This window comes from Candoia aspera, chromosome 4 (assembly GCF_035149785.1).
Source record: "Candoia aspera isolate rCanAsp1 chromosome 4, rCanAsp1.hap2, whole genome shotgun sequence".
Classification (NCBI taxonomy): domain Eukaryota; kingdom Metazoa; phylum Chordata; class Lepidosauria; order Squamata; family Boidae; genus Candoia; species Candoia aspera.
Window position 1 is genome coordinate 44277049 of NC_086156.1, and position 18301 is coordinate 44295349.

General features: G+C 45.6%; 1 protein-coding gene across 1 annotated transcript in view; it reads right to left on the reverse strand.

The window, feature by feature from the left end:
• Positions 1–18301, reverse strand: part of ZNRF2 (zinc and ring finger 2) — a 63992-nt gene that overhangs the window by 7482 nt on the left and 38209 nt on the right. Inside the window, exons 3-4 of the mRNA XM_063303960.1 lie at positions 2728–2833; positions 1427–1508 (exon numbers count right to left, since the gene is read on the reverse strand). Of these exons, the coding sequence (XP_063160030.1) occupies positions 1451–1508; positions 2728–2833 (164 nt within the window). The 3' untranslated portion in view covers positions 1427–1450. The remainder of the gene's footprint in view (positions 1–1426; positions 1509–2727; positions 2834–18301) is intronic.

Below are 18301 nucleotides of genomic sequence, written 5' to 3' on the forward strand. Positions count from 1 at the left end.
CATGCTGTCTATTCCCAAAGGCTCTGGACAGCTAACAGTCAAGATCAGCGTAAGATAAACCCACACATAATATAAAAGAAAATTTCCAATATCAAAATAAAAAAGCAACATATAAAAAGTCATGAACCCAACCTTTGCTCTCCTCCTGTGTTAGATGAAACAACCAGCTCTTAATTGCTCTCCTGAAACCCAGGAGGGAAAGAGCAGGCCGGGTCTCCATGGGGAGGAAATTCCTAAGTATGGGTGTTACAACTGAAAATGTCTACTTCTGAGTTAATTATGGCTCTTTGGACCTAAGTACTGGAACCCTATGGGGGTACGTGTAAGTTTCAAGGTGCTACAGAGAGTTCTCATAATTTGGTTGTTACAACCCTGTATATATGCATAATAGGTTTATTTGTTTATTTAGTCAAACCTATGGTTACCTCAATTGCAGTCACAACTCTTGGTTGAGTAAGAGAGACTGACTGTCCCAATATAGATACACATTTAGATATCTATCTCTGCTATATTTAAGGGTAGATAATTCTAGCATAACTAGTCAGGGAACAGGCATCAATTGCAGAGTTCTGTGGTGCATTAGATAGAACTGCCACCATCTTATTAAAAATACACAAATAATACAACATACAATATAGCAACAATACAATATTTCATCAAAATATCAGTAGTAGAAAAGTCCTGCAAGCTTAGAGTATTTTCTGTGGCAGCATCAATCATTCACATCTCTAACACTATGCTTTTGTTGCTGCTAGGCGCAAGAAATCTATAAAAGTAAATGAAATCAGTGAAACAAGAGTTCTCCCTTTCTCTTTTGATAAAGGCTTAAGCCATAGCAATCAAAAGATCCACATGATGCATATGTGGCTCCTTTTATATCCTATAAAACCTATGTAGGAGATATACACACAATATAATTACAGAGCCTACAGTTAGAAGGGCACGCAAACCTAAAATAATGACCAGTATTGTGCCTGAACTCAAACTTTTTTTTAAACATAAATACTATAACAGAAACAGCAGTGGGCATTTAAAAATTGGAATTTCTTATTTCAAACATACTGCTTTTGCCCTTCAGAGTTCAGGTTTTCAGATTTAAAAGAAGAGAAATTTGTGTTTCATTACAACATTACATTACAATGTTGTGATCCCAACATTAAGTCATGAAAAAGATCTTGAGGATTACAAGCTAGGTAATAGCTAAGTGACCATCTCTCTTTTAAAGACCTTCTTTAAAAAAGGGACTGGCATACAGAGTTTATGAAGATGAAATACAATGCATTGCATTGGTTACTAAAACCTTGTGTAAATGTACCATTACAAACAGAGCAACAGAAATCAAAAGATTGTTTGGAGAGCTCACAGTAACTCACTTATTAGTCCAAACACATTATATTAAAGAGAGTAAGAAGGTAACAACTGTTACCTTTAAAAACAGCAAACTTGGCCATTAATCTGAAGGATGTTCAGGACAAGATCTATTTACTTCAAACCATTCATCTATGCACCTAAAAGAATGACAAAGGGGGAAAAATTTCAGGCAGAAATATGAGGGTAAGTTACTTACAAACATCACTGAAATTAAGGCAATGTTTTCCAAATAAATGTTTTTGCTATCATTATGTATCATTAGGAAGACTGTATTAATAAATGATTTTCCATATATTAATTGGCTTTAAAGAAATTAATAAAACAATATATTATTGTATCTCATGCATTCATACATAACCATTGAACAAGCTTCATTGAACAAACCAAATAAGCCATCTAAGGAAGTGCCGGGGAGGCCAAATTGAGACCTACAATCCACCTACCACTCCAGAACCCTCTTTTTCTTGCAACCCCATGGACTTCCTGAGATTACCCTGCAGAAATTTGGCAACTAACTATTAAAAGGCAGCACAGTTCCCCAGCACAATCTGATGGGAAACAAAAAAGGTAAAAAACCACCCCAGCACTCTTGATGAAGTAATCACATCGATGCTCTGCTTCTTATGGCCCTTGGCCTAAGCGCTCAAATAAACACATCACCCACTGAGATGTTGCCCATCCCTCTAGGCATATGTGTTGTATATGAAGCAGCCAATATTTTAAGGCTGTTACTGCAATGCATTGAGAAAGCAGGTGTCTCATCCTTTAAGACCTGTATCAAAAAGTTTTCAGTTGTGGAAAAGTTGTGGGGTGGAGGGAGGGAGAGGGAGAGGGAGAATAGGCACCAGATTTTTGGATAAATGCTCTAAATGTTCCAAAGATGTATACCGTCTCCAAGAGAACAGAGAAAACAAGACAGATAAAAAATTGTGCATTTCTTTTATTTCAAAAATGTGCTAATATTTACATAGGTAAACCTTTGCAAGTTTTTGCCTTACAATATCTTTTTGCATTTTGTTTTATATATTATCAGAGATCAAAAAAGACAAAAAGATGTTTTAACTGAAACATTAAATATACCATTGGAACAGATATTGCGTGATCATAACTGTAAGTTCATTTTGACAGTTCATTTAATGCAGGCATAGCTAGGAAAAAATAATATAACAGAACATTTAAATCTCCCTTCTATACCCACATCTGTCTGAAGAATTTGGGGTTACTCCAGAAAGTATTTGGGGGTGGTGGTACATGGGAATGCAGAGAAAAGGGACGTCATGGTAGATAAGGTGGATTCTGTCTACATGCCTCTAAATATAGTCCAATAATGAGTTATTAAGTTTTGTATGTACTCACCCTTTATGATATATGCATAAACAAGGCAATCGTGCTATTGTATCCCCTTGCTGCAGTTCCTCCAAGCATATTGCACATTCCCCAGCATCTTTACTCAGCACATCCTCTACGGAAACAGGAAAAAATAATATAGACACAATAGTTATATTCCTTGTTAATGATATTCTTAAAAAAAACCCAAATAGTCAAAAATAATGAAATGCTTCATGTTTAAAACCTAATGAAGTTATTCACAAAGTCATACTGCAATCTGGCTTATAATGAACTCAATGCTTCACATGCTTACAGCTATTAAAACAACAACAAAGATTTGCAAGATGATTTTGTGGTATGGAACACTCTTGTTCAGCCAATCAACCATGTCTTCCTCCAGGACATTTCATTCCATTTCAGCAGCAAAAACCTGTCTGCATTCCATAGTCATGATTATGTTCAGTTTCACAGGAAGTTTTGCCCTATTAGGGGTTTCCTTCCTTTTCCTTTCTTTGCCTACTTGTATCTCCCTCATGTGTGAATGATCTGTTCTGGCCACACAAGTTCCACAAGAAGGAGTTCTGCATAATATATCCAGTATTACACGTAATGGTATAATTAACATTTCACTTTAGTTGGGTACCATAAAGTTATGCACTAGAAAGAAAACGTAAGTTCCCTCAAACTTCATCTTCTAAGACAAATGTTCCATATATATCACCCATGGAAACAGTTTATCTGCACCCTGATCATGAAGTCTTGAAATACCCTTGAAATACTGATTAACGAAACTCAATTTTGGAACGGCCTACTACTAGAGCAGTCAACACCAATAAATTTAAAAACAAAAACAGGTATCATATTGCAAATTGTGCCTTGTGGGTCCTAATCAATACAAGGCTGGACAAAAACGATAATGTGGTGGTTAAGGTGCTGAACTAGAATAAGGGAGACCCAGATTCAAATCCACACTCAGCCATGGAAATTCATTTGGTGACATTGGGCCAGTCACTCTCTCAACCTAACTCTTAAGGTTGCTGTGGGGATAAAATGGTAGGACACTGCATGTAAGCTGCCTTGAGCTCCCAGAGAAAAGGCAGGATATAAATCTAACAAACAAAATAAATTAAAATAAATCCATCTGCTTACATTCATGTCTCCACACTAGACTTTGTGTTAATTAGTAAAAGAGACAACAGAGTCAGACTTACTAGAATTATCTATTTCACTTATGAAAGACCTGGGCAACAGCGCTCTTTGAGCATCACAATCAGGGTATGGCATAGGCATAAATAAATCCCTCCTATCTTCTAGAATCATGATTTTTTTAGATCTATGTTTTCAGTAGCCACTACTAGAGTGCACTGGCATCTAAAATATATATCTCAAGACTACAGGTTACCAGAACCTTGCCAGATGCTGATCAAGGAGCTATAGTCAAATACATGGGGAAATTCTAGGTTGGATAAGATTTGGTTATGAAATACAGAATAAGTCTGTGTACTGTCTTTGTAAATCAGTGTAGATGGTGAGGAGGCTCTGTCTATGTCAGGCAGAACACAAACCTTCTAAAATCAGTATTTTCCCTTCCCTCTTCCCCATAAGGTTATCCATCTAACTGGTAGTTCAAAATGAACTCCAAATTCCATACTGAGTAGAATTCATTAGCATTTTGTAAGCAGAGACAAATTCTGAACCGTTAAAAATATAGCATCCAACAAAATATCACATGGATCTCAAAGTAGATCATATGTTATAATGTAGTCATCCTACATTTTAAGATTTAAACTATAATGCTAAAAAGTTACAAATATTTCATTGCTTTAGGGAAAAACAACACACACACATAATGGAATTTAATGTTAATACACATTACTATGTACTGGAAAAAAATAAAAAGGCTTGCAACTTGTCTTGCAAATAGGACAATAATCTTTCAAACGTGCCGCATGCTTGATTAAAAAAGAAGTTGAAAAAGTTTTTTTTAATTTTTTGAACTATTTTTAATCTATTTTTACTGGCCATAATTATCTTATAAAGGTTATTTTAAAAGGGGCTAGAGTTAAATTTACATGCACACTGCTGTGAAGGCAATTTCTATAATCAAGGTCTTGGTTTAATTAATCCAAAAACGGTATTTCAAAGTTTAGGGTAAAAACTAACAAGGCAAGTCAGATTTTTCTCACCACAGAATCAAAGGTGTAATTCTGAAGTATTACACCTGCAAAAAAATCTGATTAAACTTTCCAATACTAATTTTGATTTTAAAATGCTACATGAAGAATTTGCATAATTTAATATAATAAAATATAAGGGTGGAAAAGGATCTTGGAGATAATCTAATCTAATTCCCTGGCCAGTGAAAGAATATTCATTCATTTCATTCATTTATTTGATTTATATAGCCACCAGTCTCACATACATGATTCTAGGCGGCTTACAATAAAATAGACAAAACTGACAAAATACATAATGTATTTTACATAAAAACACATAGCAGCCAAGCATCATAAAATGACCATCAACAAAGTCAAGAGACTGGCTCTATCACACAGAACGAATTATTTATTTGATTAATTGATTTGTATAATCGCCCATCTTCAGGCACAAAACTAACCTCTTGGTGGAGTATAGTTCTTGGTTTTACTCTGAGATAAGAGCCTTTGTGCCTTTACTGCCATTCTATCCCTGGAAAAGGCTGTTACCAACACCTCAGCAGAACTAGAAAAAGCCTTTAAGGGCTCTGCTGGCATCATAGATGCCTTACAACATGAAATAGAGGGCACTGGTCATACTTATTTGGATAACTAAGTGGCCCTGGATTATTTACTGACAGTACAAGGAGATGTTTATAAACTGGTTAATTCTTCCTGCTAATGAACATAGCAGATTAAAAACTGACATTGATATTATTCATCAGCAGGCTATTCTTTTCCACACTATAGCCCAGGACACAGATATTGGGAGCTTTTTAAACTAGGCTCAATTCTTTTTGCCTGACTTATCTGAGCTTTCATTGCTGATCAAGAAATTGTTGAATTTACTATATAGAGAAGATACAAATGAAGCAGCAACTTGTGTTGTATAAACTCTGCTCAGCAGACAAACTCTTCTTTCCCATTATTCCCCTAATGGTCATTTTACTCTTTTGTGTTTTATCTATTGGTTTGTCCTGTGTTAAAATAGTTTCTTCTCATCGCAGCTGGTCTGGACTTGCAACAATAGAAAGGGATGGGAAAAGATCCCCTGGAGGTCCCAAACCCTTTCGTCTTATGTTCATGAGTTACAACAATATAACAGAAATGGGGGAAATGTGGAGAGTTGGAATAGAACTCAGTTGGATTATGTGACCCAATAACAAATTATATGCTTGCATTTATTAGTACAGATATGCAGATAGTACAGACATTATGTCTTCTGTTTATTAAAAGTTTAATTTAATATACAGAAGACATACATACATGTAAATGAAGCAGCACTTTGTGCAGCAGACAAACCACTGCCAGTTCCATTCATTCAAAAATGCCCATGGTTTGTAGCTATATGTACACTTTCAGGCTCCATAAATCTAATGAAAAATAATCATGCGAATATCACATTAAAGTTCCTAAAGAACATGCCATGCAGTAACATTAGTACAAAGTCCCTTTAAGGGTTGCCAACTTCCAGACATTTTGATTTCTGGAAACTCTACAGAGTCAAGAAGCAGAAAAATACAATACCAGTCAATATTTTTATTAAGAGGCCTCGCTTACAAACACAACTATACCTGATGATAGCTAGTAGGTCTACCTTGTACAACAAAAGAATATAGGCATTCATTAATATTTCTCATGTGTAGTGTAAAAAAGACATAGCTACTGAATCATTGACACATGTTCATTGATTAATATTCATTTCTCAGAGTTGAATACCAGTCAGTACACTGAAGTCAGAATTTTAATGAAAACTCTCCCATGTATTACAATGTATTACTGTGTCCACTCCTATGCATTATAAATAGAAAAAGGAGCCTAGAAAAAACAGGGCATACCAAGGAAAAATAAAATAAAAAGAAACTGATGCAAAAACCTTGAAGCAAACTGAAGCTACTACTGTTGCTGCAATAAGTCCACCACTCTCAAGGAGGAAAAGAAAACAGGTAGCATTTGCTCACACAACAGCTCTTAAGGCTCTTAACTTTTGACCTGGTCCTGCTTAGCTCAACTTCAGAAGTCAGCAGCTTGTTGTGCACACAAGTTAAGTTATGTTACTTATTAGCCAAATAGTTAAATTCCATTTGCCATTTTGGTGAGACATTCTGAATAATTAAGCGTATTAGGTGTTTCTGTAGACCATTTTACCAAGCCTAAAAATGCCTGTTTTCATCCACCTCAAATGCAAAATAAATCCCAGGTTTTCCACAGAAAAGCCTATAATGCTAATTCATATCAAGACAGCATAAATAAAGCAAGTAGCAAAACGAATCAAATCAAAATCTGTCCTTCAAAAAACAGATTTATAAAAACATCCAAATCAAATTCCATGATCTGGAGTCATACGTGCAGGCAGGCTGCCAAGCGCCTGAATTTTGATCACGTGACTGTGGGGGGTGCTGCAACCATCGTAATTTCGGGCACAGGCCATAAACCCATTTGTTCAGCATCGTCATAATTTTGAACAGTCACTAAATGAATAGTCGTTAAGTGAAGACTACCTGAACCTCTGTCAATGAAAACTGAACTAACTTTAAAAATTCCATAAGTGTAGGTTTTAGTTTTGTTTTGTTTCAAGACTGACATTTTGAATGATTTCAGTTGCAATTTTATCTCATTTGTGTGTTTTGGACTTGAACAAGCAACAATGCCTCTTTGTGCTTTGATCATTAAAGAATAACTTAATGATCTTTAGAATAAAGACAGTAAATTTGTGTGAAATCTGTTTTTGTAATTTTGAACTATAGCTATTGTACATATTCAACAAGTATCTTGTGCTTCAAAGTACAATTCTTATCTTGTACAAATGTAAGCAAGTTCATAACGACCAGTCTTATCTTTAAAATTTCACACACACCCCTCTTATTAGCTGCTTCTTTTAATGATGGGTCAAGCTTTAAATCTTTGCATGTTCATAAAGACAGTATTTTCTATTTTTGCAAAATAGATACAGTAACATACATCCTATTCTCAAACTCTGCATTTTGGTACATGAACCAAAGACTTCCCAAAGAAGAAAATTCAGGTTCTACCTTTCAATCAACTGCTGCTTGCTTATGATCATTGGGGTGGGCAGCACTCTGTTGCACTGGTTCTCCTCCTTCCTCCGGGGTTGGTACCAGTCAGTGTTGGTGGGAGGGGAGAGGCCCAGTCCACATCCCCTACTGTGTGGGTGCCACAGGGCTCAGTTCTCTCACCCCTCTTATTGTCATGAGTGCCGTTGAGCTAAAGTCATCAGCGCAATGGCACACATGACAATGACAAGGAAATAGGTGAAGGGGTACAAGTTAAGTAGCCATCAACCCACAACGACTAACGGCTAACAAACAATAGCTAAACGGATCACGGAGCCACCCAAGCCATCAGCGGCAATACAACGGGGATCGCCCAGCTGAAAGCAATCAGCAGAAGAATGGAAACCTGGGGCGCTGACCGGCGCGGGGTATTTAAACCCCGCACCGGCGCGCTCCTGTCACTCTCAGCTTTTTTCTACCAACGCTGTACCTGCCCTGCAATAAACCAGAGCCTGATTCGCAAACCAGTGTCTGAATGTTATTCAGAGGTAGGCAGCGCATGACATAAAGCTGAGAGTCATAAACTCAGCCTCGCCGAGCCCCACCGGACGACAACGAGCCGCGGGAGGAGTAGACGGCGAGAAGACCAGCAAGATGAGGCCGGAACGGCGCGGGCAAGGAGGGCGAGCCGCGCGGCAAGAGACAGAGGAGGACCGACCAAGGCCAGAGGCACCGCGGACTCCCGGAGCCATGGACGCCCACCCCACCCGACCCGAGCCTCAGCTCCAACCCCAAGGGGAGATGGCGACGGAGGCAACCCGACCGCGGGAGGGAGCAGCACGACTTCCGAAACCAGCGGAGGACCCCGCGCTCCACATCGCACCCCAGCAACGGGCGTGGAGCGACAGCCCCACGGCGCTCAACACGGAGGAGGACGACGGAGACACCCATCAGACGGCGGAGGAAGCGGACCCGCGGCAGAGGGACGATGAACCCCGCCGGCAACCCACCCCCGAGGACGCGCCAACGGAACCGGCCCCAGCGGCGGCGCGGGCTGTGGACGAGGAGGCACGAGCTGAACTCGCGGCCATGCGGGCTCAACTGACGGAACTCCGGACCATGCTCCAGGCGCTTATGCCCCCCGCGCCACCCAACGACGTCCCCGCACAAGCCCACACCCCGAGCGAAGCACCGAACCCACACGGGCCAGCGGAGAGCCAGCAGACGGCACAGGCGGCCGACACCACACCCCGGGAAGCGAGAGGCGGGGCCGCACAAAACGCCCGGGCCCCAAAGGACTTCCCCATCTTCTTCGATGGGACCCCCACAAAACTCTCGTTTTTCGTGACCAACGCGAGGGAGTTCATGGGGAGGCACGGACACTCCTATGACTCCGAGGCCGACAAGATCGCCGCCGTGGCGATCAAACTCCAAGACAGGGCGGCGGACTGGTACGTCCAACTGTACGAGTCCAGCTCCCCCGCCCTCGCCACCTTCCCTGCTTTCATCAAAGAGATGAAAAACTACTTCGAAGACCCCCTAGCCAAAGTACGGGCGAAAAGCGCACTCCAAAGACTTAAACAGGGCACACGCACGGTCCCTGACTACGCCCTGGAGTTCAAAGCCCTCGCGGGGAAGGTCAGCGACTGGTCCGAGACCACCCTGCTGGAAATCTTCAAAAGGGGGCTCAACCGCGACGTTCTCCAATGGGCCCTCTACCGCGACGACCCAGAAACGTTACACGGGTGGATCCACCTCGCGGGGAAAGCCGAACACGCGCACCGCACCTTCCTCATGACAACCACGGAAGACACAAACTATGCCGGGAAAAAGGTACCCGCACCACACGGGGGGATGGCCGGCCCCATATACCCAAAAAAGAAGTTCAACCGGGAGCCCTGCGGGAGGTGTGGCAAATTAGGGCACAAGACGGCGGATTGCTTCGCCAACCGACCGCCGACCAGCGCGCCCAAGCCCACCCCGAAAATTAGCCCCAAACCACCCAACCCGGGGCCGCCTCCTCACCGCCGAATGACCGTGGCCACAGCGACACCGGAAGAGGGCTGGGACGCTTACTGGGGGGAAGAGGACAATACCGACCCCGACCAGCCGGCGGGAAATGCTCCCCGCCTGCTCTGAGACGCGTGGCGAGGCAGGCGGTGGGACAGCAACGCGGACCACCTCAACGAAACGACAAAAGCTCCGTAATATTGGCAGCAATTCAACTCTCTGCCGGCAACGGAGCCACCACGGCCGCGGCACTAGTGGACTCGGGGTGCTCAAAAAACCTCATCCACCCCGACCTAGTCGCCAAACTCGACCTCCGCTGCTTCCCCCTCCCCACGCCACTGGCATTCCACCAGCTGGACGGCTCTACAGCAGGAGGGAAACCAGCCACGCTACAAACCGAGCCGGTCACCCTGCAAATGGGCACTCACACCGAGCGCACATCGTTCGTAGTCACGCACATCGGACGGCCCATTGCAGTCCTGGGGATGCCATGGCTCGCGACAAACAACCTGCGGATCAACTGGGCGACCCGCACCTTCACATTCGGCGACGGCGAGTATCGAGCACCAGTACCAGCTGGCAAAAGCAACCCCACGGTAGGACGAGCGGACCACACAAGACAACGCCGCTACCACAGCAGACCTACCAGAACAATACGCCGACTTCTCCGAGGTCTTCGGAGAGGCAGAGGCTGACCAACTACCCCCCCACCGCAAGACGGATTGCCGGATCGACCTACTGCCCGACGTCCCCTTACCTCGACCAAAGATCTATTCGATGACCCCGAAGGAGATGGCAACCCTCCGGGAGTTCATCGATAAAAACCTAGACAGGGGATTCATAGAGCCAGCATGCTCACCGGTCGGAGCCCCCGTCTTATTCCGGGAGAAGAAAGACGGGACCCTACGGCTCTGCACCGACTACCGGGGCCTAAACGCGGCTTCCCTGTCCAACAAATACCCCTTACCCCTGGTGAAGGACATGCTCGCCCACCTGTCCACGGGCAAAGTCTTTTCCAAATTGGACCTTCGCGAGGCGTACTATCGCATCCGAATCAGGGAGGGGGACGAATGGAAGACGGCGTTTAACTGCCCCCTAGGCGCTTTCCAGTACAAGGTACTGCCCTTCGGACTCGCGGGGGCCCCTGGGGTGTTCATGCAGCTCATCAATGAGGTACTGCATGAACATCTGTTTAAAGGGGTCCTGGTCTACATCGACGACGTCCTTATTTACACAAAAACGCACGAGGAACATGTAACCCTAGTCAGGCAAGTCCTCGACAAGCTCAGAAGGGCGCAGCTCTATGCAAAGCCTACAAAGTGCGAGTTTCACAAAGAGCGCCTAGACTACCTGGGGTATCGAATCTCCGGGGACGGCATCGAAATGGACCCCGCAAAAGTCGAAGCGGTGCTAAACTGGGAGCGGCCCCGCAACAGACGGCAACTACAGAGCTTCCTGGGATTCGCGAATTTCTACAGGTCATTCGCCCGGGGGTTCGCTGAGATAGCCCTCCCCTTAACGGACCTCCTCAAAACCAAAGGGGTGGGGGACACCCGACGCGCCAAGAACCCAGGCACAGTGCTGAATTGGACTCCCGCGTGCCAGACCGCATTCGACAAGCTGAAAGCGCTGTTCACTACGGAGCCAATCCTCGCGCACCCGGACCCAGAACGGCCGTTCGTGGTCCAAGCCGACGCCTCAGACTTCTCCCTGGGAGCCATCCTGCTACAGAAAGACCCCACGGGACTCCTGAAACCATGCGCCTACCTGTCAAGGAAGTTCTCCGAGACAGAGAGGCGATGGCACGTCTGGGAGAAAGAAGCCTTCGCGGTGAAATCGGCACTAGAGACATGGCGACACCTACTCGAGGGAGCCACCCAACCATTCGAGGTCTGGACGGACCACCGGAACCTCGAGGCCCTACGAACGCCTAGACGCCTTAGCCCAAAACAGGTCCGATGGGCCCAATTCTTCAGCCGCTTTGATTTCCAGCTGAAGTTCATGCCGGGCAAGAAGAACTTCCTGGCCGACGCCCTCTCCCGACTGCCTCAAGACGAAGAGCCCGCCCCAGACACCATTGGGACGGTCCTATCCGCCTCGGAACTGGGGATGGCCGTGACCACCCGAAGCGGCGCACGGAGGCAGCTCGACTCTACGGCGCAGCCGACGGCGGGACAACCGGCGACGGAAAGAAGCCAACCGCAACTACCAGGGGGAATGCGCACGGACCTCGCCGCCGCCCTCAAAACCGACCCCTGGTTCCTGGCAAACCCCGACAAGGTAACGATGGCGCAAGACCTGGCATGGGGGGAAGGCAGAATCTACGTCCCGGACTCGCAACGCCAGGCGATCTTGCATAGGTCACACGACGCCAAGCAAGCGGGACACTTTGGGTTCCTCAAGACCCTACACCTAACACGGCGTCAATTCTGGTGGCCCGCGCTCAGGCGAGACGTAAAAACCTACGTGGCGTCCTGCCCAACGTGCGCTAGGGTCAAACGGGCACCAGGCAAACCCGCGGGGCTATTGCAACGGGTGGCAGAACCCTCCCGCCCATGGGAGGAAATCTCTATGGATTTTATAGTGGACCTCCCACCCAGCCAGAAGAAAACGGCCATTTGGGTGGTGAAGGACTACTTCTCAAAGCAGGCCCACTTCATCCCCTGCACGTCGGTCCCATCCTCACAACAGCTAGCCAAACTCTTCCTCATCCACGTGTACAGGCTACACGGATGTCCCGCACGTGTGGTGACCGACAGGGGCACACAGTTCACCTCCAAATTCTGGCGGGCCTTCCTGAAGCTGACGGGGACCCAACAGGCCCTATCTACGGCTTGGCACCCTCAGACGGACGGAGCCACTGAGGTTCTTAATGCCACCTTAGAGCAATTTATACGATCATATACTAACTACCACCAAGACGACTGGGCTGAACTGCTCCCGTTCGCCGAAGTCGCATACAACAACGCCGTCCACACGAGCACGGGGAAAACTCCGTTCGAAGTAGTCTCGGGGCGCGACTTCGTCCCCATACCGGAGCTACCTCAACCCCCGGAACCTCAGGTGGACGCTAGCGACTGGGGACGGAAGATCGCGGAAGCATGGCCAGTAATCACGGCGGCGCTGAAGGAGGCACAGGCTGCCTACAAAGAGCAGGCCGACAAGCACCGGCGCCAACAACCGACGTTCCAGGCGGGGGATATGGCCTATCTATCCACCAAGTTCCTAAAGTCAACCCAACCCTCGAAAAAACTGGGGCCTAAGTACATCGGGCCGTTCCGAGTCACGCAAATAGCGAACCCGGTAGCAATACGCCTGGACCTGCCACACAACCTCTGCCACACAACCTCCGGAGACTCCACCCGGTGTTCCACACCAGCCTCCTAAAACCGGCAACCACCTCCCGATGGCACCCAAGCACGCCACAGCCCGCACCGCTAATGATCGACGGGCAGCACCACTTCGAGATAAGGGACATTCTCGACTCCCGCAAGCAACGAGGAACTCTACACTATCTGGTCAGGTGGAAACACTTCCCCCACCCGGAATGGGTGGCGGCGCACAACGTTAACGCGCCTGACCTGACCAGAGCATTTCACCGGGCATACCCCGACAAACCGCAACCAAGGTCAGCAAAACCAAACCCCCCCCCGCAGGCCCCCCCCCCGCCTCCCGTGCCCCAAGGGAAAGGGCCCCCCCCAAGCCCGCGACTTGGGTGGACCTTCCCCCCCCCGGGACTCACTCCCCCCGCCCCGGGCCCACGGGGTGGTGACAAACGATCGCCAGCACCCTCCCCCCGCCCCCCGGCCGCGGGGGAGTGGCAAGCAAGTCAACAGGGCAACCTGGGGGCAACGCCCAGGAGACACAACAAAGGCGACGCACTCTAAATAAGAAAAGAAGGGCCCTACCTGGAGCTGAGAAGCACCCGACCAGCCACGCCTCTCGCCTCGCCGAACTGAGCCAAACAAACAGGGTGTGGCTGGAGCATGCGCACGCCAGGTCAGGACCCGAGCATGCGCACCATGGACACCCTGGGAAGGCACGTGGCAGAGGGAGGAGCAAAGGGAGGGGCGACAACTACTCCGGCGGGAACTTTGAAAAAAAAAAAAAAAATGTGGCGTTTTGACAGCTCCACGGGGAAAACCCAGAAAACCGGGGGAGAACACTATTCGAAAAGGGGGCAGTATGTCATGAGTGCCGTTGAGCTAAAGTCATCAGCGCAATGGCACACATGACAATGACAAGGAAATAGGTGAAGGGGTACAAGTTAAGTAGCCATCAACCCACAACGACTAACGGCTAACAAACAATAGCTAAACGGATCACGGAGCCACCCAAGCCATCAGCGGCAATACAACGGGGATCGCCCAGCTGAAAGCAATCAGCAGAAGAATGGAAACCTGATGATGGGCGATCCCGGAAACCCTCACCCACCGGCAGGGCAACGCATGGGACAAAGGGGGGTGACGTGACCGTGAGCGAGGGGGCGCTGACCGGCGCGGGGTATTTAAACCCCGCACCGGCGCGCTCCTGTCACTCTCAGCTTTTTTCTACCAACGCTGTACCTGCCCTGCAATAAACCAGAGCCTGATTCGCAAACCAGTGTCTGAATGTTATTCAGAGGTAGGCAGCGCATGACACTTATTTAACATCTACGTGAGGCTGCTGGGTGAGGTGATCTGACGGTTTGGGGTGAGGTATCATCAGTATGCTAATACCTGGCTTTATATCTCTTCCCCGGGCTGTCTGAGCGATGCCGTGGATGTCCTATCTCAGTGCCTGGAGGCTGTAAGGGCCTGGATGGGGCGCAATGGGCTCCGGCTCAACCCAAGCAAGACTGAGTGGCTTTGGGTGTTTGGGCCCCCTGGTATCAAGGTTCTTCCATCTTTGGTCTTGGATTGGGTGGCACTGCCCCAGACCGACCCGGTGTGCAGTTTGGGGGTCCTCTTGGACTCATGGCTCCTGCTGGAAGAGCAGGTGGCAGCCGTGGCTAAGAGGGCCTTTGCACACCTTTGGGTTGTGTGCCAGTTGTGCCCATTCCTGGACCAGGAGGCACTACTCACTGTCACTCATGCTCTCGTGACCTCCTGTTTGCACTACTGCAACACACTCTACATGGGGCTGCCCTTGAAGAGCATTCCAAAGCTTCAGCTGGTACAGAATGCAGCTGCCCGGGTAGTAAATGGTGTTGGATATTCGACACATGTAACACCACTGCTTAGGGAGCTGCATTGGTTGCCAGTGTGTTTCTAGGTGCAATTCAAGGTGCTGGTTGTCACTTTTAAAGCCCTTCATGGCTTAGGACCGGGTTACCTCAGGGACTGTCTTTTCCCAGTTGTTTCTACCTGTCCAATCCAGTCCAGCACAATGGGCATGCACCGGGTCCCGTCAGCCAAGGAATGGTGCCTGGTGGGGAACAGGAGACATGCCTTTTCTGCTGTGGTTCCTGCCCTTTGGAGCATCCTTCCTCCTGAGATTAGGATGGCCCCGACCCTTTTGGCTTTTTGGAAGGCCCTGAAGGCCTGGCTTTGTGCCTGGGTCTGGGGCCCCATTTCATGGTTGTGCTAACACCAATCTCTCGGCTGTATTTATATTTTAGTTTTTGGTATTGTTTTTATTGTTTGTTTTTATTATTGTTAACTGTCCAGAGTCACCAGTTTGAGATGGGAGGCTATATAAATTAGATAAAATAAAATAAAATAAATAAAAATTGACTTTAATCTGGATTCTACACATAAATACATATATCATGCGGTTATATATAGTAGATCCAGGAAGAAGAAAGGTTTGATCCAGTTTCTGAATGCTTATCTTTTTTCCTGAGGGCATATATAATTCTTGAGTCAGAATAAAAACTGGAGTACATTTATAAAAAGTATTTGGTTGCTCTGAAAGTTCTAGATTTCAGGATCAGTAAAGCTCCAAATCAGCATCATAAATGATCCTAGTTTGCACATATAAGTCATCCTAGTAACCCAATGAAGGTAATAGGTGTGCCATTCAACTGATCCACTGTCCAGGAACTCATGTTATATCATTTTCATAACTTGCCAAGTATGAAAAAAATCTATTTTACAATAGAAGGAGAATATTATATGGACAAAACTATTACATAAATTGACATAATGAATTTGTTCCTTCAAGAGGAGCCAGATAATATCAAATAGCATTATTTACCTTTATCAGAAGAAAGAAGTCAATTAAAAATAACTATTCATGCTATCCTCACATCAATATTGGACCATCAAAATTTTTCAAACATTTCCACTTATAATTTAAATGATTTAGTAGTGTATATCAAACTCTGAAACTGCCTTTTCACACTCAGTTTTAGACAAACCAAAGTTGTAGAGCCAGATTAAATTAGGAATTACTTTCAATATGTCATGGAAGACTAGCATTACAGGCACTCACTAGAGATTATGTAGATAGAAGGAATATAAATTTCTAGTGCAAGATTTTTATATTTCAGAAGTCCTCAGGGGGGAATCTAACCACATCAATGCTTATTTAAAAATTGATAAGGGCCAGTATTGCTATAGGAATTACAACTAGAAAACTTCTGGTAAGGTTGGAACAGCTCATTTTCAACTAGAGAGAAAAAAATGAAGTGTTTGGTAGCATCTCAGCTTTGGCAATTCAGAATTATGACCACTATTTAGAATCATTCTAATCTGGTTTCTATCCTATTTTTCACAGTTGATTCTCGTGAATCCTATAAACTGAGACTGCAAAAAATGATGAGGTATCCTTTAAAATTCTGAATCAGAATATTTTCTGCAATCCTAAATTAACTGGAATTTGGTTTAGTGGAATTGCCTTATTACTTATGCCTTATGTTGCACTGTATATAAAGTTCTTAGTAATTTTCTCACAATCTTTTCAACACACAGTAAAATATTAGGATTTAAAACAAATAAAATAACAGTAATTTATTGAGAACCAGTTTGGTGTAGTGGTTAAGGTTGTTGTTGTTTATTCGTTTAGTCGCTTCCGACTCTTCGTGACTTCATGGACCAGCCCACGCCAGAGCTTCCTGTCGGTCGTCAACAACCCCAGCTCCCCCAGGGACGAGTCCGTCACCTCTAGAATATCATCCATCCATCTTGCCCTTGGTCAGCCCCTCTTCCTTTTGCCTTCCACTCTCCCTAGCATCAGCATCTTCTCCAGGGTGTCCTGTCTTCTCATTATGTGGCCAAAGTATTTCGGTTTTGCCTTTAATATCATTACCTCAAGTGAGCAGTCTGGCTTAATTTCCTGGAGGATGGACCGGTTGGATCTTCTTGCAGTCCAAGGCACTCTCAGAATTTTCCTCCAACACCACAGTTCCAAAGCATCGATCTGCCTTCTCTCAGCCTTCCTTATGGTCCAGCTCTCGCAGCCATATGTTACTACAGGGAACACCATTGCTTTAACTATGCGGACCTTTGTTGTCAGTGTGATGTCTCTGCTCTTAACTATTTTATCGAGATTTGTCATTGCTCTTCTCCCAAGGATTAAGCGTCTTCTGATTTCCTGACTGCAGTCAGCATCTGCAGTAATCTTTGCACCTAGGAATACAAAGTCTTTCACTGCTTCTACATTTTCTCCCTCTATTTGCCAGTTACCAATCAAGCTGGTTGCCATAATCTTGGTTTTTTTGAGGTTTAGCTACAAACCAGCTTTTGCACTTTCTTCTTTCACCTTCATCATAAGGCTCCTCAGTTCCTCTTCACTTTCAGCCATCAAAGTGGTATCATCTGCATATCTGAGATTGTTAATGTTTCTTCCAGAGATTTTAACTCCAGCCTTGGATTCCTCAAGCCCAGCATGTCGCATGATGTGTTCTGCATACAAGTTGAATAGGTAGGGTGAGAGTATACAGCCCTGCCGTACTCCTTTCCCAATCTTAAACCAGTCCGTTGTTCCGTGGTCTGTTCTTACTGTTGCTACTTGGTCGTTATACAGATTCTTCAGGAGGCAGACAAGATGACTTGGTATCCCCATACCACTAAGAACTTGCCACAATTTGTTATGGTCCACACAGTCAAAGGCTTTAGAATAGTCAATAAAACAGAAATAGATATTTTTCTGAAACTCCCTGGCTTTTTCCGTTATCCAGCGGATATTGGCAATTTGGTCTCTAGTTCCTCTGCCTTTTCTAAACCCAGCTTGTACATCTGGCAATTCTCGCTCCATGAACTGCTGAAGTCTACCTTGCAGGATCTTGAGCATTACCTTACTGGCATGTGAAATGAGTGCCACTGTTCGATAGTTTGAACATTCTTTAGTGTTTCCCTTTTTTGGTATGGGGATATAAGTTGATTTTTTCCAGTCTGATGGCCATTCTTGTGTTTTCCAAATTTGCTGGCATATAGCATGCATTACCTTGACAGCATCATC